Raw genomic sequence first — 22,326 nt, 5'->3', positions numbered from 1 at the left:
CACCCTATGAAAAGGTATTGTGTTTTGATGAAACTGTTAAATTCTTTTTCACTCTTAAGAGTTTAAGTTGTTTTTCTGAATAATATAGCTGCATTATCATTAGGGATATTTTGATCTACCTTTTGAAACTATCAGGAAATCTTGTACTCCTACACAATCTTCTATTATTGTTTTCCTGTTATCTCTTCCAATGTGAAATAATTGTGAAACTTAACACTCACCTGGTATTACCTTTCTCTCTATTTTTCCTTGTCCTTCAAGCAGGGCCACCTGATTCTTCTGAAGTCTATGGCTTTTGTTTTGACTTTTTCCTATTCCCTCAAATGTAAATATTTATTTATATCCCACCTTTTTTTCCCCAAGGAACCCAAAGTGGCGCACATCATCCTCTGCATCTCCATTTTATCCTAACAACAGCCTTGTGAGGTAGGTAAGGCTACCAGTTAGTGACTGGCCCAGGGTCACACAATAAACTTCATAGCTGAGTGGGAACTTGAATGCAGATCTCCAGAGTTCCACTACAGTACTACACCACACTGGCGTGATCAGTATCATTGTTACTCTTTGAAATACCAGTCTGTACAGAGGGGTACTGCATCTCTCTAGAAGACTTGCAGCTGAGAGGAAATTCTATCTGGTAACCATTAGACAGAAATGCTTTAAATGGGATTCCTGCATCAAGCTGGAATGGACTGTATAGCTTAACTGGCCCCTTCTAATTCTGTAGTTCTACTACCTCTTCCATTGTGGAGGTAGTAACATCATCACTGCCATTTGGAAACCTCTAACCTAATTCTGACAATGTCAACTTAGAATTATGACTTGCTGCTTTCAAGGAACCTCAGGCTGGGAAGTACTTTGAAGATATGGAATATCACCATCTGAAGACCAGGTGTTCTAGTGTCTGAAGCTACTTATTGATGTTTTCATTCTACCTTGGAATTACAACCAAGTTGATCTGGAGTTTAAATTGCCTCAAAATTGACCATGTTTTTAAAATCACTGGTTCTTTATCAGAATCAACTTTATAAAATCTGTGTACAGTTGAAAACTGAAAGAATATGCTTTTTTTCCCTCTCAAGTTGGAGAGTCTTATCCAATGGATTGTGTTCCTCACTTGGGAACAATTGAGATATTTTATTGGAGTCAGCCAATGGTAGGAGACACCACCTCACTGCTTTCTCCTGGTGTAAACAGAAGAAAATGTGAACACTTTCCCTCCTACCCACCCACACACACTGGAAAAGAATTAACAGGAACAGGATGACAACCAGCTGAAAAATTATGGAGGCTGCTTGTTAAAGTAGGAAACACTTCCACCTCCAGAGGAAGCAGAGGGAGTCATTAGTGCCAAGTTGGCATATTCTGTTTGGTGAGAATCTTGATCAAAGTAATGTCCAAAATCAGAACATCCTTGTGTGGCTAATGTAAGTGCACAGCAACCATTCTTCCAGTGAGGGAATTCTGTCAGGGACCAACTTACTGTTTTCTTGGTCTTCTGCAGTTGCCAGCAACCTACATTTTTTACCAATTAATATGTTGTGAAAATGTACCCTAAGCCTTGTTCTTCAACCATGAAGATTCTTTTCTACTGATGTCCCTGGAAAGAAATGTTTGAAAGTGGAAGACCTCCTTAGGGAACAGGTTACCGTTCCTTTGGGAACCTGTGCCTCCATGCTCTTATACACATCTCCATTACATGCTCTGATACATCATGAGGTGGTAGATGAAAAGCCTTCCTCTGTCTTCTCAGAATTTGATATAATTCTTTAAAAGAAACAAACAGTCCTGTCCCTTATGAAAGGGGACTGTTTTTACACAACAGCCTCAAGAGGATAAGGCATCGGGTTCAAACACTTTTTTCTGGTTGTTGCTAAACTACAAGTTTGAATAAAATGAAAGAAGGGCCGGCACAGTATCTTTAATATGCTGACTGGGTATCTTAGAGCTTTTGGGACCACATGCAGTCAACAGGTCTGGGAACAATGAGACACAAAGGGACTGAGGAGTGCCATGGATTATGTGTAGACCATCTTGGTTCAGTGACAGAACATTGCATGCAGAAGGACCCCAGCTGAATCTGGTACAGCTGGGGAAATTCCTGCCTAGAACTCTTGAAAGCTGCTGCTGCTCATCGTTGGGCTACACAAACTGGTGGTCTGACTCAGTATAAGGCAGTTTCTCATATTCTTACTATGTCTTTCATGTGAATGGATTTAGGTGAAAGCAACTTGATTACTTTGAACTGTAGCTGCCTGACATGTCAATGTGTTAGGTCTGAAAAGTTAGGTGCTCTTGTTGCAAGAGAAGTTAATTGCAACCTGAGCTTGAAGCACATTTTCACCACTTCTGCATCTGACCTGTTAACAGCTTTTCTGTGCCACCTATTTTTTTTCAAAAGAAACATTGTCAGATTCTTGCTTGTTTCCTTTGTTGTTTTGGTTGGAGTTATCCTTATGTGGATCTGAAAATATATATGAAAGTATACAAAGGAAGACACATGTAACCATCAGAACTTGAAGTGGAATTTCTCCCAGCATGGTAGAAATCTTATGCATTAGTGACTTGAGACCATAATTTTATACAAAGAATCTCCATGTAGCTCCTTGTGAAAGTTATTTATAATATCTGGTGTGTCCTCTGGATGATTTTCCCCGTTTTAAGTACACATTTTCTTTTCAGTGTGTCTTTGCAGGTGGTATATACCTGCATCTTCAACCTGATTCATGCATGTTGAATGGACATTTATTTTATCTACCTAGTCTATGTTTGTTAACTGAACTGTGCAAAGATAAGTCCGTAGTGGTAGAAAAAGTGCCTGTGATAGCAGAAATGGCTGATTCCAAGCCTGATTTGAATGCAGTCTTGTTCACATTGGGGTTGATTGGTCTGTGTATCCGTGAGAAGAATTGCATAGAAAAAATAAGCAGAGTATGTGTAAATCAACTTTTTGAGTCAAAGAGAACATACATATGTGTAAGAGGCAAAGTAAGGTTGAGTGCGTGTGTGGAGAAGTCTATATGAATATGAAACTATGCACATATGTAAAAAGGCTATGTGTTCTGGGTGGATATTACGATGAGTTTGAATTAATTAGCCCTTGGAATAGCCACTGGACAATTTTTATCTTCCTTTGCAGCCTTTCAATATTAAAAAATATCTCTTCTCAAGGTGCAGTAGAATGTACCCTGGTGTGCCATCCGGTCTCTCAGCTGTGACTAATGTAAAATATTCTTCAATAGCTTAAAAATCTGAAAACAACCATTTCCCCAATCGCAGAAAGGTTGTTCTGGTTACTTTGGACTTATGTTCTATCCAGAGTACTTATTTGAACAAGTAAAACCATATTTGATATTCAGATATAAATAACTATTTAATCAATATTTGTGACAGCTTCTATCTCCATTTTAACTGTGTGTTTTGTTGGCAATTCCTGCAGCTCTTCATTGTGAGGGTTAAAAAGCAAGTGACTAAGCTAGAAGCCTTTATCACACTTTCTGGCAATAGGATTTAAATAGTCACCACCTGCTTTTATCAAAAGGCCTTTGAGGGTAAGGGTCCTGGAAACTTGCAGGTTGGTATTTTTTAAAAATTTCATTGATCCCCCCTCCCTCCCTAATTTTTTACTACTGCATACCTAGGCTTAAGTGATATCTTTTGAATTCTACAGCTTCCTTTACAAATACTAACCTTCTTTGTGGGTTTTTTCCCTTAGAACATTTGAACTAAATATGATGATTTGACTTTATAAGAATCCTCAGTAACCATGATGGCAACACAGACGTTAAGTATAGACAACTACCAAGATGGACAACAAGTAAGAACTTTTTAAAAAGTGTACTACATTTTAGCAGGTTAAAATCAATTATAAAAAATAATGGTACCCAATACTTGAAACCACTTACATCTTACTATACAATATGCTAGTAGCTCACAAAGGGTGCCTTATTTATTGACAATTTATCTTCTAATACTGTTTGTAGAAAGCTAATCAGGAAGCAGTTGAATTTTCAGAAAAATAAAAACCTTTAGACTTTGAGGATTGACTTGAAAACATAAGCTGCCTAATGCCGGATCAGAATATTTGTCCACCTATTTCAGTGCTGCTCACTCTGACAGTGCCTCTCTAGGGTCTCAGACAAAGAAACATGTTCTACTTCACCTGTTGCTTGGACATTTTAACAAGCATGTTATGCTGGGGCAAGCTGCAGGCAAAGCATCCAGTGCACCTTGCAATGAGCTATGCTCCTTCCTCAAACTTGCTGAACAAAGGGTGCAGTCCTCTACCTATTTACACAGAGAAAAGTCCTACAATACCCAGCATGCCCCAGCCAGCCAAACTGATTGGAGAAAGCTGGGAATTGTAGGAGTCATTCTGTCAAAATATGCATGGGATTGCACCCAAAGTTTTGCTTTTGTTTCTGTTTATTTCATCCTAAATATGAATATCTTTGCCATCTGCATGTTGTTTTACCCCATGATTTGTTTTGCTTCACTCATGAAATTCATTTTGTGCACACACTTGATACCATTGTTTTTTTTGGGTAGCCCCTGTTCCCTGTTGCTAGCAGGATAAAACCTTGAACTTCCTTGCAAGATGACAATGTGAATATTCTGTTCCATTTTTATTGACTGACCTAATACCTCCTGGGTTGACGCACAATACCTATCTTATCAATTTGGATATTTGGTCCTTTCTGAAGTGGGAGTAGAGATGGGTGCAAAACATTTTGCTTCACTTATCTAAAAGCACAAAACATTGGGCTTTTGGAGCCATTGCATAAATACTGTTATCATAGTTCATCCTGTTTGTCTGCTTTGCTGCAAGGATTTTCAGGCATCTGATGTTGTACCTAAGTTGCCTTTTTTAAAATTCAAATTCCTTATCAGTTGTTTAAATCAGATATTGTGACCCTGGGCTCAGGGAGGAAAAAACAAAACATTTTCAGTTTATCTTGCCCAGTGCCAACTAAATTGTATTCTTTAAGCCACCCCAAACTCACCAGATTCCTCTCCCTGACCATTCTAAACTTGCTTCTAGCTCCCATAGGTATACTCTTCATACTGCCTAGGGATGCCGATCTATGCATGAAAAAGGCTTGTATCTCCCAGAGTTCCCCAGCCAGGATGACTGACTGGTGCATTCTGAGACTTACAGGATTTATTTCTTTCTAAACATGCAAAGATTTTTTTAAATTCAGGTTGCAACCTCATTACCACTAGCTTTGTTGTGATAACAATAGTTTATTTTTCACAATGACTTTTAAACCAAATGTGTGTGAGTTTAAACTGTACAGAAGAGGCCATAAAGCAATGAAAGTCGAAGGGATGTGTGTGAATACTTCTGTAAGTCACTATAGCTCAGTTCTAGGAGTACTGACAGAGTACTGTCTTTGTACCAGCGTGGCTACTTTTATTTTCCATATTCTCATTTTAAGATACTGGAATTAATTTCTAAATGCTAAGGACACAAGTCAGATGTTACCTGAAGCATTGAATATAGTAATCATAATGGGTGACACTGGTTCCTAAATCAGGAGTCTTCCACCTCCCTTTTCTCTGTGTGCTCCTTTCTGCAGTCTGTGGACATGGTAGGGATGGGTCAGTGACAGTGCCTGACAATCAGCTTTGCATTGGTGTATGGTTTTATTTGAATAGGCTATGCATTTATACCATCTCTCCCCAGTCCCGTCCCTGTCTCCACCTAAATGGTATTTGTGTAAGATCTTGCTTGGAGCAACTGCAGCAATGCCACAGTGCTTATACTTTAATCTGTCCACTTCTTGCCTTGTTAGGCAAACCCAAGCATCAGATATGATGGCTACTTGTTTTTCTATATGAAGAGAGCCTTATCATGTTAAAATTGTATTGTTTTGAAATTCCATCTAGCATATTTTTAACTTAAATGTAGAAACTGTGGTGTTTTTTTTTTTTTACTTTTAAACTGGAAAATTTATTCCTAAATTGTATAAACTTACATGATTGCTTACATTTAGGTGAAACTGTGAAAGGTATTAGACTCCTGACTAATGGTGTTTTTGAGGGAGTTTATTTCATTTATATATGATTTTTAAACAAATTATTGGATGCAGTTTCCAGAGAGTTCTGCTTAGAGTGTTATAATATGCATGGAAAAGGAAAGGAATGGAAGGTAGCTGATGTTTTCAAGGTTTGTTTTCCAAATAGTTTTTTTGGAGCAGTGTATGCATAGCTTTATCCAAAAATAGCTGTTTCTGAAATACAGCATTTTTCAAAAGACAATTTATTAAAAGAAACCAACTAATAGGAACCAATCTTCTAGTGACCTTTCCACTGTCTTCCCCGCCTCCAAATGTTGCAAGGATTAAATAAGTTTTTTGTTAACTGCTTATACTTTTTTGTATAGTTGCCAAGTCATACCAACTTTCTGGCAACCTATTAGGCTTTTGCCTTTCACTTTGCTTAGAAAATAGTCCATTTAGTAGTGAATCTATGCAGTTGGCAATATAAAGCATCCTTCTTTTCCAGCAGATGCAAGTAGTAACAGAATTAAAAACTGAGCAGGACCCAAACTGCTTGGAAGCAGATGCAGGAGGATTGAGCCCTTCCCCAGTAGAGTCCCAGACACCGATGGATGCGGACAAGCAGGCTATTTACAGGTAGCAGTGTTGAGCAGATAAGCAATTCAAATAAATTATATTATTCTCTATTGTAAGTAGAGCAGCTATTTGTAAACTCTGGGATGGAGCCCCCAGCGGGATGGAGGAACTATTCATACACATTCATAAAGTGCAGGGAGGAGGAGATTCTGATGCACATGTTGCCTTTCGCTCCTCATGAGCCAAGTTGTGGTGGGATGAATGATCTTTAGAAGATTCTCATTCAGTTTGTGTGGGAGATTCTATCCCAATCACTGTGTCACCCTATTCTGACTAACATGGGGCGACTGCTACTTTGTTCTAATGGGGTTTTCCTTTGTGTGGTTTTAGGAGGGGTCAATTTCCCTTACTAATGCAAGTATTGAATTAGTGCCCAGTTCACAGTGTGTTGCATAGAGCTTCTGCTACACACAATATGACTGTATGTAAAGATCTGATGCTTTCTGCTGTGGGATAGATAAGTTGGTGCTGGGTTAAGGGAATTCGTGGCAGAGAAGAAGGGGCCTATACCTGAGAAACACTGAAGTAAAGTCAGCTTCTGTAAGCATACTGTGAACTTTACATATCTTAAGTTTTCTGTTTACATTGGGATCATGAATATGTATGTTTAGCAGCTTCATTTTGTCAGTAGATGGCAATCCTCTGCACTCTTTACTGACAAAGGAGTACATCCTATTGAAAACAGTAGGACTTACTACTGAATGAGCAAGCATAGGATTGCCTTGTGGAGCTTGAGTAAACATAGGTACCCAGGATTATGTGCTTTGCCTCAGACCAAGACTTTCTACTGGCTTCATATTGAATTTCTTATATATGCAGAAGTTCTTTATGTTAAATCTGTATTGTGTATAAGAAAACTTAGGGCTCAAACCCATCAGTCTCACTAGTAACAAATGGTGGGGTGACAACAGTAGGCAAATTTGACCTGTATAATTTGGCTTTATATTTTTAGTTTAGCCATATTTGAAAAATGGTAAAGATTAAAGCCAGTAAGAGAGATTCCTTATCGTTCCTAATTACTTGCATTTAGTTCCACATGCAGATTATTTTATTGTAGATATTCAACGTCTAAAGTGTTGGCTATTTTTCATCAAGCTGATTTACACATAGAAGTGTTTACAGAGTTTGCTCATTCTTTCTGCTTTTGGTCCTAGACATCCACTGTTTCCTTTATTAGCACTGTTGTTTGAAAAATGTGAACAATCTACACAGGGATCAGAAGGCACAACATCTGCAAGCTTTGATGTAGATATTGAAAACTTTGTTAGGAAACAGGAGAAGGAAGGAAAGCCCTTTTTTTGTGAAGATCCAGAAGCTGATAATTTAGTAAGTAAACGTATTTGAATGGTGCGGGGAGTGGAGGCATGCATATATTTTCAGCTCCTGTTGGAATGTTTATTACAACTTTCCATTCAGGAAAAAAACTAACAGAGGCAAAGCTAAATTGTGAATTTCAACAGAAAAATAATGGTGGAAATGTATGGTTTTTAGTCTTTCTTTTTCCCCCTAGCATTTGCCCATTACATTTAACATATTCTAATTCTTTGTAGCACAGAATTTGAGCAGAGTATTCCTTCTGTTTCTCCTTGTTTCCTGGATATTGGAGGTTATTTCAGACTCTAGGCATGTCATCCAAAACTCAGCCTGATAATTTCAAATATCTTTTAAAATAATCAAGAGGCTGAATCAGTTCAAAGGCCTTCCTAGTTCAGCATTCTGTTCACACAGTGGTCAGCTGGATGCCTGTAGGAAGCTGAGCAGCAGGACATGAGTGCGATAGTACTCTCCTGCTTGCAGGCCCTGGTTACTGATATTCAGACACATACTATCCATGATACTGGAAGGTAACACAGAGCCATCATGTCCAGCAGCCATTGTTAGTCTTGTCCTCCATTAATAAACTCTTGTACTTTTTAAAAGCCAAGTTTGTTGTTGTGTTACATTTTATGGTAACAAACTCCATCATTTAGCTTTGCATTGTATAGAGAACTGTTTCCTTTTATCAGTCCTGAATCACCCACCATTCAGCTTCCTTGAATGACACTGAATTCTAGAATTATATGAGAGGGAGAAATTATGTTGCAAATGCTTCAGTTATTAAAAATCATTCAAGTACTATGCAGTTGTCTTTCATTAGAACTTGCATAGCAGACTGTGGGAAGTGTACACCTACAAAAACAATTACACAGCATCAATGTATGATCCTCTTTAGTGCCAGCATGACTGACAAACTTCCAAAATGCTTCACTTTCTCTGTAGAAGTTGATGTTTCTCTGTCAGTGATACTAACAGTAGCTCCTCCATATAGCAGATTCTCACAAGTCTTTTTTTTTTTTACATAGTTGTTGGTTAATCTATTTGTCTTATCAGATTCTTTTGCTATGTCTGTACTTTTTCCACTGAAGCAGATTTTCTCACTGTTAAGGGTGTGTGTTTGTTTTGTATTTCATTTCTGCTTATCCCTCCCCTTTTTTAGAAGTCTGTGGCTGTGTTTAGATTGTGCTGCATTGCAATTTTTTATTTCATAACTGTTAGTTACTCTGAGATTTCTAATTGAAATGAAAAAGGAAGATCCATTTTATAGATAAATAAGACAAATTATCAAAAGGTTACCTTTGTGCCAAATATATTGTTATATTTGAATTTACACTTATGGATTGCACATATTTCCATTGCTGATCCAGTTAAATATTTATCATAAGAAGTTAGAAAGGGTAAAGAAATCTCAGCACATTTAGTATTGGAACTGGCACCTTTCCATAGGAACCAAAGTTGAAATGATGTGGGGGAACAGGAGGGTTGCTTTGCACATGTTAATTCATTTACACCAGTTGCATGTGAAAGGAAAAGAGCTGTGGTTGGTTGAAGATTTTTAATATGATATAAATGTCATGTGCAAATATTTATGAACTTTTTCTAACCTTGCTTCACAGTCATTTATTTCTTCCTCATTTAGATGGTAAAGGCTATTCAGGTTCTGCGAATTCATCTGCTTGAGCTAGAAAAAGTTAATGAGCTCTGTAAGGATTTCTGTAGTCGCTATATTGCATGTCTGAAAACTAAAATGAATAGTGAAACTCTGCTGAGTGGAGAATCTGGCAGCCCTTATTCACCTGTACAACCCCAGGTACCGTTCATGCTGAAATATATTTTCTGTTTGTTTTATAACCTACCCTATCTCATAGGGCTCAGGATAGGTAAGAGTAGATTTTTAAAGATGTAATGATAAATAGCATGTTAATAGCTTGGTTAAATTTGTAAGTCATGCAATTTACAAATAGATGATATGTGACTGGCAAACAAGCAGTTTTTAAGGATTTGTGATATTGTTGAGGTTACCAAGTTTCCCTTGTGCAGTTTCTTAGTCATCGGGTACATGGAAATGTAATTCTTTAAGAATGACCATAATTTGTCAACTCTTTGTCTGCAGTCCAGCAACTTTAAACATGATAAAGATAGCTTGGATTTGCTGGAGCAGCTGTCTTCATGGAAACAGTCACCAGAAAATGTGAGCAGTAGAGCAAAATTGACACAATTATCATTGCACCTCTTTGGCACTATCTTCTTAGCCTAATTTTTGGGTTGGCTTTGTTCATCTCATTGTAGATAATTGCCTCATCCAAGTGAGAGGTGATCTGTATGGAGATCAAAGGTTCTTTGATTGCTAAAACACAAGGTTTAGGACATGAAGTCCTTTGAGTCCAGTAGCATGGATTGTATGTATGTAGGAATCCAGTGGAAAGATCCATATGGAGAGCAGAAGGCTGTGTGTCTGCTGCTTCAGTCATGAAATACCCCCTCTCTTGGCAACCTTGTTAGGAGGGGAAATATAAGAACATACAAAGCTGTTTATACAGAACCATAGAGGGGTTCTCTCAGTATTGTCTGTTGTAGTGGGGTAGCAACTCTTCAAGGTCTCAGGCATGGCTACCAAAGATCCTTCAATTTTAGAATGTGTATTCCACCATTAAGCTATGGGCCCTTCTCCCATGCATCACATCTGTAATACTTGAAAAAAATATGTCCCAATTAGCTGCTGAATTACTTCTTGAAGTAACAGAAGTTGGCTACTTTCACCTTCATAACCACTAAGAGTTCTCCTAGAAGTCAGTCATACAACATGTACTCACCAGTTCCATAATATAAACTTAAACAGCATGAAATATTGCCATATTTTTTTCAAAATAGAGATGATTTATTTGTTGTTTCATTGCACCCTTCATGCCAGCCCTGTGTCAGTGTACTAATTGTAAATTGCATTCCTGTCATCCAGGTGCTTGATTATCTGAGTGTTTGGATGATGCCTTTATAATTTAGATACATGTTTTAAATCTGAAGTTTGCAATCATCTTTAAATTGCAAATTTGAGAGAATTAGAAGGATAGCTTTTGTGTAGAAAACTATAAATCTTTAATCTTGATTTTTCATGGGCTAAGATTTCACAAACAATGATACAGGTTTTAATGTATCTTCTGAATGTATTTGTGGTTTCTTTGTCGCTTATTTTCCTGTTCATGTATACTCTGAATAAGTCTCATTGAGTTCAATGAGACTTATTTCTAGGACAGTATATATAGGTTTTCAGCCATATGCTTACTTATATCCCATTTTTAAAAACATTTGGAGATATAGCCAGGTTAAATATTTAGTCCATTGACGAATCTCACAAGCTTTCATACTAATTTAAGCTCTTTGATTCCATTAGGATGAGATTAGTCCAGTACCATGTGATGAAAGCACTGAGTTAAATATCATCCAAAATTCACATACCTGATCTGTAGCCAGCATTTGGGAAACAGGAAAGTCAGCATTTGGGAAACAAAACACAACATTGTTAAAGTGACATTCTTGGTTATTTAGTCTTTTAATTGAATTTTCATCTCATATAAGTTACATGACTGGCTTTGCTTATATTGGCTGGTAGTAATATCATCATCCTCATCCTCATCATGTGGTTTCCCTTTTTTATTCTCTCATTTGTCACTGATGCAGCTAAAATGATGGGAACATCCTTCATTATAAGACTATGTAATTTTTGTTGTTGTTACTGTTTCTAGCCAATTCAAAGTGCCATCACAGGTACACTAAGTCCCCAGGGGATTATGGTGCCTGCATCAGCATTGCAGCAGGGAAATGTAACTATGGCAACTGTTGCAGGTAGGACATACTAAAGAAAAAAAAACTCCATCATAGACATTAGTTGTGGCAAGAAGTAACTAAAGCTGGAAGTTTTAGATGATGGATTTGCTTGCTTGCTTATTTGATTATTACATTTGTTATGCATCATCCAAAGAGCTTTGGTATTGAGTAGTATAGAAATGAAAATGGTAACAATAATAATAGTAAGCCAGTGTAATGATTAGAGTGCAGGACTGGAACTCAAGCAATCTGGGTTGTAGTCCACACTCAGCCATGCAGCCAGCTGGGTGATTTTATGCCAGTCACAGACTCCTACAATGGGTTCTTGTGAGGAGAAGAAGAATTATATAAGTTGCCTTGAGTTCCTCAAGGAAAAAAGGCAGAATATAAATAAAATAAGCAATAAAACTGCCTTTTTAATGTAGTCAAGGCAGTTAACAATTTAAAACAGTGGACTTAAACAGACATTGTAAAGGAACAGAGAAATGTGGAAAATAAGCCAATACAAATTATTTTATAATGTAAGATAATCATATGGCCCATCCTGAATGATGGAGGACATTTCTGGGAAGGAAGAAGCCAAATAGCAGTAGATTCCAGGTGACAAAGCAGGACTTGCCGCCTTGCACCTTTCTGGTGGAAAAACTGTGTTAAAACATGGGACCAGTTTGTAGGGGTGTATGGAGCTCCCATTTTGCATATGCAATCCCTGCTCTGGGATTTTTGTGTTTTGTGAACCTGGCTGGCATGCATAAAGGGAGGGTTGAACAAGCCTTGTAGAATGCCAGAACAGAACAAAGGTTGTATGACGCTTGCTTGCTGGGTTTCTGTGATTCAAAATTCCAAGTGCCCAGGCTGGATAAGAGAAGTGGTGCCTGCAAGCACAGCAGACCATCATGGGTTAAATATTCCATGACAAGCTGTGCTGTGTCATCTGAACCAGGTCAGTGTTATTTTAGATAAATTATTATTTAGCTTAACAATTCCCACATGTTCTACAAGAAGGTGTCATGGCATATTTATAGTAATAACTATATATGTCAGCTGATATATTTCACATGATTCTGGGAGAATTTAATATACAATCTGTTACTGAAAATTAAAAGTCTTGGCTGTGATTCAGGGAAATGAAATACTTGTCAGAGAAAAGATGCATTAGTGGAATGCTGTTTGCCTTATGTAAAGGGTAGCCATCAATTTAAAACGCTTTTATATATTTTGTAGAATAATATGTGAACTAACAAGATAAATGAAGTAGAATTTAATTATGCAAAGTTTCTAACATTAAAAAGCTGAATACCAAATAAAATATAGGAAATATTTTTAGCTGGATTTCTGCTTAAATAATGATAACATTTTAGTAAAGTTAAGGGATTGTTGGCAATATGTTTGTGCCTCCTGCATTTGAAAAATAAGTGTGATCAGTTAAGTAAATAAACCTGTTACTTTGTTTAATGATAACTACATAAGCATACATTGCCATGCTGTCACTTACTACTGTTTCTCTACAGTAGTAGACTTTTTAAAAATTATTTTTTAGGTGGTACAGTCTATCAACCGGTGACCGTGGTCACACCTCAAGGTCAAGTAGTGACACAAACATTATCACCTGGAACCATCAGGATCCAGAACTCTCAGGTTTGTTTTATATACTTCGCAGAATGATTCGGTGTTAGGGGAATGATAATGGTATTTTCGACAGTATGGAAATGATAAATTGATATTCAAGCATTCATAGATGCATTGAAATATTTTAACTATAGAACTAGTAGTTTGAATTCTACTAGTGGAAGGCAGTTTGGGAAAGAGGACTTTGTCATTCCTCCTCTCCACTACAGACCCATGTCCCCACAGAAAGCCTCAGGTGTCTCACATCCTCCATCCTACTCCTTGGAAATCCACAAGAATGATTTGGGATGGAGGGTGGGAGGCTGCTGAGCTGCGTGAGGGAAAAGCTGATCCAAACTGAGTGGAGGCACATTGTGTAAGGGTGCTACCACTTCTTTTGGTCAATTACTCTCCCACCCGCCCCTCACACCCTATTCTAGAGCGTTATTCTCTCCTTCCTTGCGCCAATCACAACCATGTTTTCTTTTACTGGTCTTCTTTTCTTTCTTTCTTTTTTGTTTGTTTGTTTTCTGGAGTCCTGTTTTGCTGCCAGTTACAAGTGCCCAAGCAGCACTTAAGAGTGGTGGTCAATGCCTCATTATTTCTTCTTCAAAAAAAAATCAGGGGGAAGAAATGTGTGCAATTGAGACTATAGGGGTTTTTAATTTTTTTTTCCAGTCTTGCACAGGTACACACTTACGGCTGCCTGAAATGTGGAGTCTTGCCTGGCCAATGTCCTGGTAAGTGTCTGCCGTCAAAGTGCAGTAAGTAACATCCATGGACATTGACCAAGTGAGGCTGCATATAGTTTATTTTGCACACATTTGACAGCTGTCAGTTGGCAAGCTGTCAGTTGAAAAGCAAAGTGGCAAAGGGTTTTTGCCCTAAAAGGGACAGTGAGTGTTTCTCCCCCTTTTTGATAGATCTTCTAGTTTTTACATATTGCTCTGACAGAACTCAGCACTCTGCACCTTTTCCATACTGCACCAAGCCTCTAGGTACTCCAGAACCTAAAGATGAGTTCTTTTTTCTTTTCCTTTTCTTTTTTAAGTTTATCTGGAAAATGTGACCTTTTCTCTTTCCAGACAAGGAAATACATGCCAGGGTGGCTTGTTGTCCTTGCAAGAAGTGGTCCAAGTTTGCATGACACAATGACCTACTGTGACTTACAGGGTAGCTTAGCATAGCAGGCAAATGCAATCAGTGTGTCTGCAATTTGGGGGTCATATGTTTGTATGCTCTTTCAGTATAAAATTCCCTGCACACAGAAAATTATTAGTGAAAACAGGTTAGAACTCATTCTATTGACATACTAATTTTTCATGAACACTATGTTTCTGATCTGGGTAAATATCCAAACATGCATTGCTCTGTATGCTTTCTGGAATGGTCCATGTGCTGACCCACTCTAAATTACAAATCTTACTAGTGTCATTGCTGCTTTTTCTTATTTTTTGCTCCATAAACTATGTTTGTGAAAAATTAAGGATTGTATGGTGTTTTAGTAATCGTGTGCCACTTGTCAATCTGTGTACAGCTCCAGTTACAGTTAAACCAAGATTTAAGCATCTTGCATCAAGATGATGGGTCATCCAAAAATAAAAGAGGAGTACTTCCAAAGCATGCTACAAATGTAATGAGGTCTTGGCTTTTCCAGCACATAGGGGTAAGACTTGATTATAGTGGTTGGTAAACAGTTATGTTCCACTGGTATATTTTTAATTGCTGAATGAGAAAGGACATAATTTTTGCCATACCCAAAATTGTTTTAGTTCCTACAGACTTCCTGAAAATATTTTGAATTGATTCCTCATACTTTACTCAGGCCCAGATTAGGTAAGTGTTTGTTATAAAACTTTATATCATTATTTTTGGTTTTATTTCATTATGCCAAGGACATTTTCTTATCATGTCCTCCCTTGATAAGTAAAGATTTAAATATCTTTACATAAAGATATTTAAATCTTTATCAAAATACATTCTATGTGGATGGAAGACATTCACTCTGCTACATCAAGAGTAGTTTGTCTGCAGAAGCAGAACTCTTTGAATAGATTTTTTCACTGAACATACTCTGCACCTACAAAGGGAGCAATGTGTACAGTTGTTAGCTTAGGGCAATGCATGCATCCTGTGATGGTTGTATGTATAATCAGCTTATTCATGTCCTTTAAGATCATGCATTCCGCCAGAGGTTCTCTGCTTCACATATAAACTGTATGACTATATAATTCAGTCCATGGATTATATATTGACAGTTGTTGTGGGGGTTGGGAGGGAAGAGGGAGGGTTGCTTCTACTATTTGTTATATCCACAGTCAAATGATACTTAAGATGAAGTTTGAAGCAAAATTATATTGCCTAGGCAGAAATTATTAAGCTTTATTTATTGATTTTAAACTGACCAGGCTGTTTCCACTATTTTTTGTATTTTATGTATTTATATGTGGGATTTTAATGATTGTAAGCCGCCCAAGGCTTATGCGAAGGGGGCGGCATATAAGTTGTCTAAATAAATAAATATGATTATGTTTATTAATATACCCTGATTGAGCAATATGCATACCAAAGTACCAGTGCTGGGACTTCATTGAATGTTGTTAAAATGGGTCAGACAGTCTACATGTCCAGAATATATATGGATCTGTACTATTTTTTTTTTTGTTAGAGATTTATAAGCAAAGGTTGGATGATCCGTAACAGCAGGTTTCCTGCATCAGCAAGGGATTGGATTAGATGACAATGGAGATCCCTTCCGTGTTAATTCCTAATAGTCCCTGATGAGTCATTAATCTTACTGTAATTAGAGATGGGGAAGAATTTAGCTGGGCTCTGGTTTTAATATGAGTGAAGTAGCCAAGTTGGTCTGTTTCAGAAAACGGTTTGTTTAGGTGTCATAAAACTTCCTGTTGCTTTAAGATGCAGACCTAATTTGCAGCTTCTAGACTTGTACATGAATTAGAATATAATTAGGATTCATTTTTCATGCTATGCTAAATTTTGTGATGCAATTCTTCAATAAAAAAGTATACATTCAGAAAAATGCATCCTGCAACGCATGCATTTTTTTTATTGTAAGCCACCTAGAGAATGTTGTTATGTGATGTCATACAAATGTTATAAGTAAAATAAGTACAGTAGGGAAAATGCATACAGTAAGAAAACTAGGTTCCAAACACTTAATATTTTTAATGCTGATTTTTAACCAAAATATTTGCAAACTAAGGGAGAACCTAGACTGAACAAACCTGTGTTCCAAAAAAAGAGACAGATCTGCCAATCAATCAATCAATCAATCATATTGTGCAATCATAGACCCTCCCAAAAAACTCATAGTAACATTAAAAATGATTAAAAACAAAAATGATTAAAAATATTTTAAATACTGATCAAAAAGTCCTTTCTGGGTAATCACTCATTACAGGATTAAGCAATCTCATACGTTCATCCCTGTAAAAATTGCATACGAAAAAGATACACTCCAGAGTTTCACTTTCTATATTATTACAGGGGCATAGTCGATTTTTATATGGCGCACCAGAATAATGCCCATCTAAAACTGCAGATGGAAGGCAATTAAATCTCTTGAAAAGACTTGCTGATATTTGGAATGGTCAAATTTTCCAAATACCTAGCACTTTGGAGAAATTTGAAATTTAGACCAAAATGCAGAGGTGAACAGGTCTTGCGAACTGTTGACATGGAATATTAAAAATCAGTATCCCTAATCCACTTTTCTAGAATAGACTCAACTGCCTTGAACTCATGGATATGAACAAAAAATCCACAGATAGACCTGATAGATGCAATTTAGTAAGTAGGGTCTTAAACCAGGAACAAATGTAAACATCTTTCTGTGAAAGGTGTAGATATTCTACAGAGGTGTCAGCAAATAACATTTTAATCCAGTACGTGAAAGCATGTACCTGGGCAGTGCATTCTAATGATGAAACACCTGTCTCAAGCTGTAAGCCTGCTGCAGAAACATCTCTTAGCATTCCAAAGATAGATGTTAAGAATGTTGTGAGAACACTCTCAATATTTGAGTGAAATCCTAGAATCCAAGTTGGTATTCCATACAGGAGTTGAGGTAAGGCCTTAGACTTAAATACCTGAATGGCAGCAGGTATAAATTGACTCTCCCCGTCCCCAGAAAAGAAAAAAACTAGAAATGGCCTTAATGGTATTCTATGGCAGCCCAGGAATGATTGTGATGAAACCTAATGCCCAAATATTTAAAGTGTTTGCCTTGATTATCCACTTTTTAATGCTACATGCTGATGAATACCATGATTTTTGTTTTACTAACATTTATACTCAACTGATTGTTCTTGTAATAGGTTGTAAGTGCATGCATTAGGCATTTAAGTCCTATTTTTGATAATGGCAACAGACAGCATAATCTGCATACAACAGTAGGAGACATTTGGCCTCTGCCAAGCTAGATGAATGGAAATCTGGCGCAAGACAACACCCAATCAGATCATTTAAATAGGGAGTGAATAATATGGGGGCTAGTATGCAACCTTGGCAAACACCGTTAGTGCCAGAAATAGATTTTTGTGAGATTCCCTTCTGTCCTGCATCTTCCATGGAGCATGGTACTCTGGTAGAGGCATTTGATAAGATTGCCCAAAGTGTTGTATAATGCAGAGAGAGAGAGAAACACGCATGTGTGCGCATGCGCGTGAGCTCACACACATACACACACTACACTCATTCCCTATCTGATAAACCAGAACTGCAAATTGGTCAGAGATAGCAGTAAATATTGAACTTCCAGCTATCATTGCTGGAAAGGCATGACTAAATTTTCAATGAAAATTCTAAAGAAAAAAGAGATTTGTTATTAAAGCTTCAAATTTTATCTATTTCATAAATGGAATTAATATAACACCATAAAGTTTTGAATTTTGAAGAAGAAGAGAAATTTGATCACTCAAATGATAGAGCACTCATGGAATAACTGCTTTCCATAGCAGTCTCTTTCAGTTGCTTATCTGCACAGAAAAGGATTTTTGGAACTGGTGTCAGGCAGAATGGGAAATTAGAGTTCCTGTGCACTGTTGATTATTGTACTTGCTTATTTAAATTGATTGCTACTAGTAGAGAGAACGAGCTAATTTTTGATACCAGTGAGAAAATTAATTGTGCTAGAATGGAAATCTGCATTAACTGGGGTGGGGGGGGGGACCCTGCCCCTGTTTGCATAGAATTTTAGCCTCTGATATGGATTCTGACTCAGAGGGAAAGCTATATTGAGAGGCCCAGCCATGACTACCTAGCCTGTCTTTGGCTATGGGGTGGCATACAAATGCAATCAATCCATGAATCAATTCATTTCTGCCAGACCTTCCACTGCAGAGTGAACAGGAAGGGGGTGAGCTGCAGGCTCATATGGCCAGTCTTCCACTTGGCCTTGAGGCGGGCTGCTGCTTCTCAGCCAGGGACAGGATTGCTGGGAACAAGGCAACAGAAGGAGGTCTCTGTGGGAGAGGGTACTTTTTAAAAAATATATATTTTTAATTTTCTTAACCTATACATAGAAGAAAATGTAAAATAGAAGGAGAAACTTGTGTGAACAGAACAAACTAAAGTGAACAAAATAAACAACTTTGCCAAGGGGATTTAAACAATAATAGCTTATGTATTACAACCCCCAAAACTATCTTCCTATCTTCCCACGCTGTATGAGAGTTTACAGAAAAGCAATCAGTATTCTGTACATCAACAGATTTTCTAACGAGCACAAATTTTACTATTTCCTTTTTCTTTTCCAAACTCCCCTGAACCTCGATTAGTCATGCTAAGCACAATAAAAATTTCAATTTGTCATTAAATTCTTCTTCTATTTACATAGTTAGTTAACTTTGCCATTACTGCATATGCTAAACTATTTCTCCATTCTTCAGTGGTTGGGGGCTTCAGTGATTTCCATTTAGAAGCTATTGTGATTCTTGCTGCCCTAGTCATATACTTAAATAACTCTGACATGTTTTTCAAAAGGGTCTCTGGGATGATATTCAAAAGCATGTTCTTGGGACCTATAGGAAACTTCATTTTAAAGATGTTCTGCATTTCTGCATGTATCAGTTTCCAGATTTTTTGTATTATTTTGCAAGTCTACCACTTATGATAGAGAGACCTATCCACCCTGTTACATTTCCAACATTTTCCATTGTAATTCTTACCTATTTTCCCAATATCTTTTGGACTGATATACCATCAATAAAACATCTTACACCAATTTTCTCTTAATGCTTGACTAGCGGTAAATTTAATAACTTTCTTCCAGAAAGCTTCCCATTGACTTAGTGATATTTCTTCACCAAGATTCTGTTTCCAGATTGTCCTATGTTTCTTGTCTTGATAGCTTTCAGTATCATAGTGTAGTAACAATTTGTAAAGACTTCCCAATAGATTATCATTCTGGTGCATAATCAACTTTTCAAAATCTGTCAGATCTCTTAAGATACCTTCTCCTGATTGCATTTCCCCCTTCAGTCTTGAAATCAAATGATGATAAACAAGCCACTGTATATTTTTCCCTTCATCTTTCACTTGTTGCCAAGCTTTAACTTGTCCTGATTGACCAATAGTGTCTTGGTAAGTTATAAGATCGTTATTCCCCCTTGTGTGTTCTCCATTTTTTTCATCTGGAGATATCAGTGGGCAGAGTGGAAGACTATTTTTTTTTTCCTCGTAGAACACCAGATTTTTATTAAACTATCTCTTGGCACACAGTTGTTATTTAGGATCAGAGCCTTAACTGATGTCTTAGCCCATAAATATTGTGTATTCTGTCTTCAAGATTAGCCAGTTCCAACTTCACTTGCCTGTCATTGGCATTTAGGATCCAATCTGCAATATAGACCAGACCTGTTGCATAATAGTATAACTTCAAATTAGGTATTGCAAGTCCTCCTCTCTCCTTTGCATCCTGAAGAATTGTAAATCTGATCCTTGGTGGGAGAGGGTGTTTCAGGGGACTTTCCTTTGGTCTGTAGTCAGCAAAAGAGTGCAGGGCAGAAATACCCAAACATAGCAAGCATTTGAGGGGTGGGTTTCCCTGCCAGGATGGAATGGCAAATGCTGATCCTTAGCAGCCAGTTCTCTTGAATTTAAACTTGCATAGTTTCAAGTAGCCCTTACAGGAGACAGCATGCCAAAAACCTGGAAAGCTCCCCATCTTCTTTGGAACTAGGAGATTTGTAGGATTTACTTAAGAAGCTGCACATTGCAGATTTACATTTTGCTCATGATTTCTCTGACTGGACTTTTTACCCAGGACTTTGTTTAAGTGCTTCTCTTGATCTTTATTGCCTCTGTGGAAGCTGACAATTTATTACTTGAATTACTGCAATAAAAGGTTTTATTGGGATTTTTGTGTTCACTTTGGGAAGCCAGGTTGGGACATTATCTTCGCTTCATCACTAGGTTAATAAATCATGGTCTGTAACTGGTGTCATAAAACTAACATATTGCATTAAATACAAACAAGGGAAGTTGCAATCCGCTTATATATTTCAAACTGTGAGAGGCATCTTGGGGCAGGGGGAAATCACTTAAGAACTTTTTTGTGTGATATCAACTCTCTGCTTTTTAATGCTAAATTGTATTTTTCTTCTATAGTAGTGGATTTTTGTGTTTAGATTGTGGATCTAAGTTCCATAAAATAAAAGCAAAAAGCAAAATTGAAGTTTATTTATATTTTTATTCCTGCCTGTAGCATCCATATCCAACAGAAGATGAGAAAAAACAGATAGCAGCACAAACAAATCTTACATTACTTCAGGTTAACAACTGGTAAGCGAAAATAAACTTGACTGCTTACAATATTTCACCTCTATAAAAAGCCACATAGAAATAAATTCAGGATATTAGTTTACACATATTTGCTGTTCAAAGCAAACAAAAAACAAAAAAAAAGTGATTAATTGTTGCACCTTTTGCCGTTACAAGTCTTGGTGATGCTATACTATAGGTGTAGTCCTGTCCACGTTGAGAGGAGTAGGGATTGCGAGATGATCTTGTAATTTCAAAATATGACCAGAGAGAGAGAGAGAGAGAGAGAGAGAGAGAGAGAGAGAGAGAGATTTCTATTGAATGATAGCAGAGAAGTGAATTGTAAAAAACTGGAGGAATGAAATAGTTGGGCTCATGTGTAGAACTTATCCTAGATCATAAATTGTAGTGAGTCACAGCCTGTTTGGGGATGGGAGACCTAATCTGAAAACCTGTAGTTTTATAGTGGTGGGAACAGAGTAGAGAGAAAGAAAAACAAACTGAGAAGTTATTAGAAAATAAAAGTTGCTATTGCTTTAGGAGAGTCTTCTGAAATTAAACAATTCTTGTCCTTTTCCCGTTGTTAAGTCTCTCTCAGTGTTGCAAGAGTCTGATTTTTTGGATGTGTTCATAAGATTTAGTTTTGGTCATGTTTAGGTTCATTAATGCTAGAAGGCGAATTCTCCAGCCAATGTTGGATTCAAGCTGTTCTGAAACTCCAAAAACAAAGAAGAAAACAGCTCAAAACCGCCCAGTTCAAAGGTTCTGGCCAGATTCCATTGCATCAGGAGTAACTCAGCATCAGTCAAATGAACTTACCATGTCAGATGGTGAGCAAATTCCTTATCTGTTTTGAATTCTACAAAGCTGCTTTATGTGCCTCTTAAACCATTAAGATAATTTTGTAAACAATGTCTCCACACAAACACCACCAAAACTAATGAATTAGCAGAGAAACTTTTTCTGACTGGTTGTGTCCAAATATAAACAAGGATTTGCTGATCCCATATAAAAATTGCCACTCTGCTGTGCATCTCACCACACATACAAACACAGCTGCAAGCTGATCCTACATGTATAGTATGCATATTTATTCAGAAGCAAGTTCCTTTTTGTTCAGTGGTGTTTGCTTTCCGAACAAGTATACACAGAATTG

At 37.3% G+C, this 22,326-nt stretch overlaps 1 protein-coding gene across 11 annotated transcripts in view; it reads left to right on the top strand.

The window, feature by feature from the left end:
* Window positions 1-22,326, top strand: part of PKNOX1 (PBX/knotted 1 homeobox 1) — a 34,501-nt gene that overhangs the window by 5,740 nt on the left and 6,435 nt on the right. For 2 of the 11 annotated variants that reach the window (XM_044441858.1, XM_044441856.1), the window contains exons 2-11: window positions 3,716-3,817; window positions 6,508-6,638; window positions 7,793-7,964; window positions 9,595-9,765; window positions 10,069-10,146; window positions 11,696-11,795; window positions 13,318-13,415; window positions 14,923-15,051; window positions 21,115-21,191; window positions 21,828-22,000. In XM_044441858.1, the coding sequence (XP_044297793.1) occupies window positions 3,767-3,817; window positions 6,508-6,638; window positions 7,793-7,964; window positions 9,595-9,765; window positions 10,069-10,146; window positions 11,696-11,795; window positions 13,318-13,415; window positions 14,923-15,051; window positions 21,115-21,191; window positions 21,828-22,000 (1,180 nt within the window). In that variant the 5' untranslated portion in view covers window positions 3,716-3,766. The other 9 variants (XM_044441853.1, XM_044441857.1, XM_044441854.1 and 6 more) reach the window with 9 other exon arrangements.

This window comes from Varanus komodoensis, unplaced genomic scaffold (assembly GCF_004798865.1).
Source record: "Varanus komodoensis strain SLA01 unplaced genomic scaffold, ASM479886v1 scaffold4, whole genome shotgun sequence".
Classification (NCBI taxonomy): Eukaryota; Metazoa; Chordata; class Lepidosauria; order Squamata; family Varanidae; genus Varanus; species Varanus komodoensis.
This window is presented reverse-complemented; position numbering and strand designations above follow the sequence as displayed.